We start from the raw sequence: 10,328 nt of genomic DNA on the forward strand, positions 1-10,328 counted from the left end.
TGTGATGGGTATAAATTGACGGCACAACAGTGGTGGGTTTCAAAAATTTTTAGAACCTTTTCTGTAGGTATGGCCTGCTTTGTGGGAGTGACTTGCCGGCCATATGACTGGGTGGGAGTGGCTTAGCAGTCGTGTGATTGGGTGGGCGTGGCCAACTTGTAAAATGTGGTGAAACTCACTTAACAACTCTCTTGCTTAGCAACCAAAATGTTGGCTCAGAAACTTTGGCATTTGAAGCACGCAAGTCTTAAAGCTGTCAAGTTACAAGACCCTTGCACCCCTAACCTTTTAGAAAAAAACCCCAGGGGTGTTCAAACTTGACAGCTTTAAGACTTGTGGACTTCAACTCCCAGAATTCTTCCTCCAGTCATGTTGGCTCAGGAACTCTGGCATTGTATTTTGTATTGCAATTGAGGGATTTTAAATTGAAATTTTAATGCTATTTTATTCATTTGTTTACCTCCTCCATGCACATGCATATGTATATGTTTATGTATTGTTATATTTGTATATTTTTATGTGTTTTAATTGTAAGCTGCCCTGAGTCCTTCTGGAGAAGGTGCGGCTAATCAAATAAAATTTGATTTGATTTGATTTGATTGAAGCATGCAAGTCTTAAAGCTGTCAGGTTAAAAGACCCTTGCACCCCTAACCCTTTAGAAAAAAAACCCAGGGTTGTTCAAACTTCACAGCTTTAAGACTTGTGGACTTCAACTCCCAGAATTCCTCCTCTCGCTCTTCATCTTGATGACGTCGCTGCAGCTACCGGGCGCAGACAGATGGGGGTAGCCAGAGCGACTCCAAGGCAGCCCAGGCAGGCAAAACAGCGAGCAAGCAATGGAGGATCAGGCAGCCTGATCCACCCTCACTCGCTTGCTCACTCACTCGCTGGGCTGCCTCAGCGCTGCTCTGGCTTCATCCGTCCATCCATGCCCGGCAGCTTCAGTGACATCATCAAGATGAAAAGTGAGAGGGAAAAGCCCGGCCGGGAGAGAGGGCCCCGCCGCTGCTTTGTCTGAGATGCGAAGTGAGGCGAAGGGGCCTCAGTGCCCTGCCTGATTCAGGCAGGGCACTGAGGCCCCTTCGCTTCCACTTCATCTTGATGAGGTCGCCACAGCTGCCGGGCGCAGATGGACAGAGGTAGCCAGAGTGGATCCGAGGTGGCCCAGGCAGGTAAAAGACCGAGTGAGCAATGGAGGATCAAGCAGGGCACCGAGGCCCCTTCACCTCCCTTCACTCCCACTTCATCCTGCAGCTGCCGGGCATGGATGGACGGAAGTAGCAAGAGGGGCGCCGAGGTGGCCCAGGCAGGCAAAAGAGTGAGCGAGCGATGGAGAAACAGGCAGGGCACCGAGGCCCCTTCACCTCCCTTCGCTCCCACTTCGTCTTGATGATGCCACCACAGCTGCTGGATCAGGAGAATCAGGCTGATCCTCCATCCTCCCTCACTCACTCTTTTGCCCACCCAGCCACCTTGGCGCTGCTCTGGCTACCTCCGTCCATCCGCATCTGGCAGCTGCAAGATGAAGTGGGAACAAAGGGAGGTGAAGGGGCCTTGGTGCCCTGCCTGAGCCTCCATCGCTTGCTCGCTCTTTCGCCCACCCGGGCCACCTTGGCGAAAGTACTTTGCTGACAGCCAGACCTCCCCTCCCCGGACTTGCTTTGCTGAGCACAGGGCGATGGGTGGTAGTTTGCGCTGCCAGCACCTAGGAGGTAAGCTCCTGCTGCCGTCGCCACCCCCACACTTGCTGGTGGCCAGGCATCTTAGGCAAGTCCGGGGACCTTGCAAAGGCCTTGCGAGGTCCCCAAACTTGCCAAAGATGCCAGCCATGCCACATAAGCTCCCGACACTGTCCCCACGGGATCCTTGCAAGGCCGCAAAAGGTCATCAAATTCGCTTATAGTGCAGGGCTGCGACAGGCTGCTCCAGCTGGCCTGCTGCCACCACCCCCATTCTGCCCCGCGCTTAGTTGTAGCTCACTTACCTCCTTGGCAGGCAGCAATAGAGAACCAAGCAGGAAAAAAGGTAAGTGGGTTTAGATAGGGCTCTTAGAGGTGGGCGGGGCAATTGGTGAGCCAGCCAATCAGTGAATTGTGGGCAGGGCATGCATGGTGCGGACGGGCGGGGGGAGGGAGCGAGGGCCCAGGGCAGGCGCTGGAACTGGTTCTAAACATCATGGTAGATTTGTAGAACCTCTTCTACCGAACCGGTTAGAACCGGCAGGAACCCACCCCTGCTGCACAAGCAAATATATTTCTGATTGATTCTATTAAATAGAGTTCTCTGGGCAAGTCACAATTGCAGTTATTACTTTGGGGATGGCAAAACTTCTCCAATTGTTTTAAATAGCAATAGCACAGTACTTAGACTTATATACTGCTTCACAGTGCTTTATAGCCCTCTCAAAGCAGTCAGCATATTTCCCCCAACAAACTGAGTCCTCTTCAGAGATGGGTTGCTCCTGGTTCAGTCTGAATCGGCAGAACCGGTAGTGGCAGTGGTGGGAGGCTCTGCCCATCAGCCCAAACGCTTCTGCACATGCATAGAAATGTTGCGCGCAAGTGCGCACACAAGCATGCAGACATGCACAAGCGAACCAATAGTGCCAGGATTTGAAACCCACTTCTGATCCTTGTTGTACTGACTTCGGAAGGATGGAAGTAGTGGTGGGTTCCTCCCAATCCTGTACCGTACGGCTGTACCGGTAATAGCCGGGAGCAGCTGACAGTGTACTGGTACGGTGGCTCATTTGGCCCACATGCCCGCCCGCATTCTATACTTGTTTTTAAAGCAACCGGCCAATTGCGCACCTGCGAGAGCCCCAACAAGTAGCTGGTGTCGCAGGAGTGGTGGATTGCGCATTTGTGCGCAGCGCGTGTGCACGAATAGGACACACGGCCACATGAGCAGTATACTGGTAGCAGCGGTAAGAGCAACCCACCACTGAATGGAAAGCTGAGTCAACCCTGAGTGGTCAGGATCGAATTCCTGTCAGTGAGCAGAGTCAGCCTGCAATACTGCATTCTAACCACTGCATCATCATGGCACCATGGTTAAAAGTACAAAACATATGGTAATTGAAATGTATTTAATTGGTTGGGTTTTTATCAGCAATATCTACAGATATTTACAGTTGACGCAAAGTTCTTCCTTTAGTGAAAATCACTAAAACAGGACTGTCTGTATATGACATTGTTACAAGAGAAATTATTTCCCTCCCTCCCCCCTATGAATGTGCTCACTCAGTTCCAATAGTTTGAAGCCACTCTAGGAACACCAAAGTTGACATCCATATTTTTGGCTCATCCTTACATGATGTTGATACTTTATGGTAAACTCTAGTTTGTTCAACTAGTTAGCTTGTTTACTAAGCCTCAGTGTAGCTGCTGTAGCTTGCTAAACAAGTAGAGACCAAAGTAGAAACCAGATTTTATGAACATCAGTTCTTGAAGCCCAGCAAACTAAACTCAAAAGATCATGAATTAGCTTGCCCATTTGATAAGTTAAACCAAAAGTTACATTCAAGAGTACTTGCCATAAACTCCTCAGTTATAAGTTCGTTGTAAGATGTAAGTTATAAGGAGAGCTCTGTTATAAGGTAGTAATTTATGGAGATTGTTTTAGAAGATGTTGAATAAGAGAATCCAAGACAAAGCTGGAGAAGACTTTGAACAACATACACAACTTTCTTCTTTTTCTTTCTTTCTTTCTTCTTTCTTTCTTTCTTTCTTTCTTTCTTTCTTTCTTTCTTTCTTTCTTTTTCTTTCTCTTCTCCTCCTCCTCCTCCTTCCTTTTCATGTGGCATTTTTGTGGAGAAAAAAATGGAATGGAGGAAGGGGAGATTAAAACTAAGGAGTGAGAAACAGCCTTTTCTTCCATATTCTAACTCCACCACAAATTATTTTCTTTACATGAGAAAGTTGTTCAATTTTCACCATAGGAAAAGGCTAATTCTCCCTAGGCCCGTGATGGCGAACCTATGGCACGCGTGCCACAAGTGGCACGCGGAGCCATTTGTCAGGGCACGCGAGGCGCTGGCCAGCTGAGTTCACCTTTTTAAAAGCTATTTTTCGCCTTCCCCAGGCTCCAGAGGCTTTATAGGAGCCTGGGGAGGGTGAAAAGAGCCCCCCGCCCCCCACCCCGGAGGCTTCAGGGACCGTCCCTGAAGCCTTCGGAACGCTTAAAACCACCCTCCGAGCAAACCGGAAGTGACTTCCAGGTTGCTCGGAGGGTGGTTTTAAGCGCTCCGAAGGCTTCAGGGACCGTCCGAGGCTTCCCTGATGCCTTCGGAGTGCTTAAAACGGCCCTCCGAGCAACCCGGAAGTCACTTCCGGTTTGGTCGGAGGGTGGTTTTAAGCACTCCGAAGGCTTCAGGGAAGCCTCGGACGGTCCCTGAAGCCTTCGGAGCGCTTAAAACCACCCTCCGAGCAACCCGGAAGTCACTTCCGGTTTGCTCGGAGGGTGGTTTTAAGCACTCCGAAGGCTTCAGGGAAGTCTCTGGACAGTCCCTGAAGCCTCTGGAGGGCCTCCGGGGGGTCGGGGGAGGCTCTTTTCGCCCTCCCCAGGCTCCTATAAAGCCCCTGGAGCATGGGGAGGGCAAAAAAAATGTAAAAATGGGGGGGGTCGTGCGTTTTGCGCGCATGCTCACTGGGGGGGTCGCGCGTTGCATTATGGGTGCGGCACGCCTGCACTCGACCCCCCTGCACTCCCCCCACTTGTGGCACGCGAGCCAAAAAAGGTTCGCCATCACTGCCCTAGGCCATTCCTTTCTGCCTATTTACTTTCACTGCATAATTTTAGAATATTGCATTTTTGTGTCCATTTATAGGAAACTTTCAAGAACTCTGGGTCGGAATTTTCTAAACTTTTTTTTTACTTCTTAAAAAAAATAAAACTTTTAAAAATAAAAACAAATTTTATTTTTTACATCTATGTATTCTGTTGAATTCTTGCTTTTTTCTACTCATTTCTGTTTGCTGGATACCTTAATCAGGACAGCACTCTATGTTAGCTTTTCCAAGGTTGATCTTCAGCATTCAATACAACACAATACAATACAATACAATACAATACAATACAATACAATACCAGAGTTGGAAGGGACCTTGGAGGTCTTCTAGTCCAACCCCCTGCCTAGGCAGGATACCCTATACCGTTTCAGACAAATGGCTATCCAACATCTTCTTAAAGACTTCCAGTGTTGGAGCATTCACAACTTCTGGAGGCAAACTGTTCCACTGATTAATTGTTCTAACTGTCAGGAAATTTCTCATCCGTTCTAAGTTGCTTCTCTCCTTGATTAGTTTCCACCCATTGCTTCTTGTTCTACCCTCAGGTATCCTCGAACATTTAAAGTTCTTTTCCCCCATATTTTAAAACCTTCTTTTAATAAAGTTTTATTTTCTCTATCTCTTGTGTATTTGGTTTACATCCAAGAGTCAAGCCTAAGCACAAAAATGACACTGTTGGAAGAATAATTCAATCTGGTTCCAGTCCGGGAGAAATAATTTTAAAAAATCAACAGACTGCAAGGAAAGGAGGTTTCCAGAAACTTCAGTGAAAACCGAAATGTTTCTGGGGTGACTGACAGAATGGCTGAATGAGTGGATGGATCTTTATAGGATTCTGTGATTTTATGATTGAGATCCTACAGGGAGTTGTGCAATGTAGTGAGCCTTGTGTCTTTTCCTATTTCAATGGTGGTGAATTAAAGGCCATGTCCTGCTCTTAGAATTTGGATGGGGGGATGTAAATTCTTAAACCCATCACTCCAGTGGGAGCTGTGGCTGAAGGTTTGTTTATTAATAGATTGGCCCAGTGGTGGGATTCAGCCAGTTTGCACCTATTTGGTAGAACCGGCTGTTAACTTTCTAAGCAATTCGGAGAACCGGTTGTTGGAAGAAATCTCCTTTTGTTTGTTTTTTCCACTTTCCAGGGCTAATCCTGTAAGGAAGGAAACATTCTGGTGTTGTTTCTAGCCTAATCTTTATTGCCCCGATTACAGAAACTGCCTCTCTGGTTGACCCTTATTACCTCGTAACAACTAAGGAGAAGTGCCCATCGACCTGAGTGACATTGAGTTGGCCACACCCACCCAGTCACATGACCACCGAGCCACGCCTACCCATCTGGCCATTAGGGCAGAGAACAGGTTGTTAAATTATTTGAATCCCACCACTGTATTGGCCCAATCTTTCTTTTCTTTTTCTGCAAAAGTTTTTTTTTATTTTTTGTTCTCTATATACAATTACACGTGTACATTCAGATAGTTGTTATTCCTTTTGTACATTCATCATTCTTATACATTTATTATTCCATTTACAGTGTTATAATATACCATTTAGGTTGCTTTGATTACCATTCCATGCCTGTTTTGACACTAACTTCTTTTCCCTTTCTGTTCTCCCTCACTCCTCCTTCTCTCCTTCCTTCCCTCCTCCTCTCCTTCCCCTTCCTTCTTCCCTTACCTCTCACCTATTCCTACTCTTCCTCTTCCCCTTCCTATTGTTAAGTCCTCAAGGCTACGACGCCATTGATTATCATTGCCAGCCCCTGATTGGTTGAGACGCGAGCAGCTAGCTGGCGTGAGAATGCAGCCATTCTATTGGTTCAGCATCTGACAGCTCTGGTATAAAAAGGGCTGACAGCTATCAAATGCTGCTGTTTGCTGGGTCGAGGTTTGCCTTACATTTTGCCGTGTTATACTGTTAATAAAGGTTGTGTTAGCTTCAACCTGCCTTGCCTCAGTTCCTGTCTGCCTTTTTCTCCCTACAGAACACCTAAACTTTCTCCTTCCACCCTCCTCACCTCTATCTTCCTTCCCTCCTCTTCCTCTCATCTCCTCTCTTCCTCCCTCCCTTTCTCTTTTCTATTTGTTGTAGGTGTCTCTTTCAGCTCTGAATTTTTATTTTCTTGGGGTGGTATTTCCGCAGACCCCAAAATAGTGGAATATCATTTCTTATTCCCTTTCCTTTTCAAATCTATCCTGATTGTGTTCCCACCCACCCACCCCTTTGTATCTTACTTAGGATTGGCCCAGTCTTTCTGAATGGATACAAAATCTGCATTTCTAAAGGAAGACTTTAGGAAGTCTGTGACTGCTTTCTGCCTTTGTTAAGATTTTTCTCCATTTCTCCTTTGGGAAAATATAATATTCTGCCTCTTTTAATATTCCCCAAAATATTTCATTCTCTAGGAGGAGGGACTTTCCACAATACAATGAGAATCCAGTTCTTTATTTGCTTACACTCAATAGAATATTTTTTGGCACACTAATGTCATAACCCAATTTAATAGATATGCCCATGGAAATTCTAGGGGGTGGCTACCCTAGATCTTTTCCTCTCTTCCCCACCCAGCTCTGGATTGTGCAATCTGTTGTCTTGGGCTATTTTCTAGAATATGATGCCTCCTCCCTTGGAAGCCATGATGCTACTGATAACGTGTCCCCCCCCCCCCCCCAATTCCTTCTTCCATAATGCTGATACCTTTGGATGCTGCATACCTTGAATGTGATGTTATGGCATTTTATTTACTTATTTAGCAATTACTATGTAATAAATCTACACAGGAGCTACACGTATGTTGGGATTAGCAAAGAAGACGCCATGTAAGAAGTTATGAGAAGTTATGCTAGCAGTGATGATGTTACCTAGTTGTGTAATAAAATATCTGCAAGAAAAGCACCAAGGACAGAGAGCACCAGGGACACCACAGTTCAACCTTGAGATAAATGTTCCCTTCTATCAGTATTTGAAATAGTATATGTGTGTGTGTGTATGTATACTTTACTTTACTTTACTTTATTTTAAATTTCTAGACCGCCCCCTCTCCCAAAAGGGACTCGGGGCGGTGTACAGTCAAATTAAAACACAAGGAATACATAAGAATAAATATATAATGTATACACATACATACATACATATACATGTGTGTGTGTGTGTGTGTGTGTGTTGTATTTGTGCTGATAAATAAATAAAGGGAGACTAGTATAGATCTATTTCAAGCTATTTAGCTCTCATCAGCTAGCCCTACCCTTACTGGGATTTGAACCTGGGCTGATGAGAGCTAAATAGCTTGAAATAGATCTATACTAGTCTCTCTTTATTTATTTATCAGCACAAATACAACACAAATACAAAAAGGCAACATTAAAAATAAAAAATATGGTTTTCTGCCTGGATGGTTTTCTGTAATGAGCTGAAGGACAGAAAGGGGGAGTAGTGAGCTCCCTCCCATATTTGGACATACCAGGGGTTGTAACACAAATACATATATGAATATATATATGCTCTTTCCCAATTTTTCTTGTGTAAAATTGGATAGCTAATTCACAATTCACAAATACATCCACAGACAGATATTGTTTGAGCTGCTCACATAAATATTTCATTATTTAATTTGTCTGCTTTTCAACAGTTTTCATAGCCTACATTATTAATTTTGCTGAAGTAGACATACTGTTTTTTTCTGGCCAAAGACTAAATAAAATGAAATACATGGATGCAAAGAAAAATTCAACTAGATTTATTTAATATTTAATTTGATTATCCCTTGAATATTTTAGAAGGTTCTCCTTCAGCAAACTAGAATAACCGTCAATGCTTGCTTGGCTTCAAGACAATATAATTTATTAGCATCAATATTACTCAGAGAAATGGAAAAACCTTCTTACTAGTGGCTTACAGATTGATGTGCAAAAAAGGAAAATTATGAATATCAGCAAAATAAAACATGGACAAGATACAATACCATACCAAACAATATTTCAAGTTCAGTTGACATCACTTTTCTTTAAGGATCATATTTTTGTATATTCCATAACAGTATTTAAGCTAAAAGCATACTATCATTGTACTCTACTCCTTCATTGCTTGGATTATTTTTGTACTTGAAAACCCATAAAAATGATTTACTTTAAAGCATAAAAGATCCTTGAAGCAGAAAGGCAATCTCCTGACCAAGGTCTACCAATGAATCCACAAATCACACTTCCCAAATTTCCTGGAATAGTGTCCTTTTTATAGCATCTTTCATCTCCTTGTTCCTCAAGCTGTAGATGAGTGGGTTGAGCAAAGGGGTCAGCACCGAATAGAAAAGGGTCACCACTTTGTTGCTTCCTCCTGAAGCTTCGGGAGCTACATAAGTGACCATGATGGAGCCATAGAAAAGACCTACCACTATCATGTGTGAGCTACAAGTGGAAAATGACTTCCGTCTCCCAGTGCTTGAAGGCAGCCTCATTACGGTCCGGAGAAGAGTAGCATAGGAGCAAAGAATGAAGAGGAACACACCAAAAATAGCAATGGAGCTCAGGCTGTAGAAGGCCAGTTCTGTGCCCGGAGCTGGAGTGCATGAAGAAGCCAACAGTGGCCCTGGGTCGCAGATAAAGTGATCGAGGACGTTGGAGCCACAGAAATGGAGCTGGGAAATCAAAATGATGGGGGCCAGAAACCAGAGAAAGCCAGAGGCCCAGCAGGAAGCAGCCAGGATGCAGCAGAACCTTTGAGACATGAGCACTGGGTATCGCAAGGGGTGGCAGATGGCCAAGTATCGGTCTAAGGCCATGGCAGCAAGAAGGAAGCTTTCGGTGGTTCCCATAGAAAAGAAAAAATAGAACTGGAGGAAACAGCCATGGAAAGAGATGGCAGCTGGTAGAGGAGAGGTCAGATCGAAGAGCATCCTGGGTACCGTTGTGGTTACGTAGAACATCTCTAGGCCAGAGAAGTTTCCCAGGAGGATGTACATGGGCAGGCGGCTGAGTCGAGAGTCCAAGAGAACAGCCCACACAATGCAGAGGTTCCCCAGCAAGGTGAAGGCATAGCAAACGGAAAGGAGGGAGCACAGGAGCAGCTGGAATGCGGGCGAAAGGGATGGGAAGCCCAGGAGGACAAAGCCCGTCGTCACCCTGGTACGGTTGACTTGATCCAAAGAGTTGTACCTCTGTTGATATGAGAATCACACATTGGGAAAACAATCAGCTTCAGAATGAAACCATGTTAGGTCCCCCTTCCCCAACTTTATTAAAATGTTAAAATGAAAGAAAGAAATTAACAATTGTTTAGAAGAAAAGGAGAGAGAGGGGGGGAGGGGGGAAGGGAGGAAGGAAAGAAGGAAGGAAGAAAAGTGGGAAGGAAGGAAAGAAAGAAAGAGGAAAGGAAGGTGGGGGAGGAAAGAAGGAAGGAAGGAAACAGGGAAGGAAGGAAGGAAGGAAAGAAGGAAGGAAGGAAAGAGGGAAGGAAGGAAAACCAAAATGGAGAAAAGAAAGAAAAAATGCAACAAAATGATTTCTGACTTTTTTTAGCTGTTTAAGTATATAATTACTTTA

At 44.9% G+C, this 10,328-nt stretch overlaps 1 protein-coding gene across 1 annotated transcript; it reads right to left on the bottom strand.

Annotated features, from left to right (window-relative positions):
• Positions 1-8,578: 8,578 nt before the first annotated feature.
• Positions 8,579-9,748, bottom strand: LOC309381568 (olfactory receptor 11H6-like; the record flags this gene model as incomplete). Its single annotated transcript, XM_081932725.1, has 1 exon — positions 8,579-9,748. One exon carries the CDS (start codon positions 9,746-9,748, stop codon positions 8,987-8,989), a length of 762 nt encoding a protein of 253 aa, XP_081788851.1. The 3' UTR covers positions 8,579-8,986.
• Positions 9,749-10,328: the final 580 nt, after the last annotated feature.

The sequence above is a fragment of the Natrix helvetica genome (genome assembly GCF_964273705.1).
Source record: "Natrix helvetica genome assembly, chromosome: Z".
NCBI lineage: Eukaryota > Metazoa > Chordata > Lepidosauria > Squamata > Natricidae > Natrix > Natrix helvetica.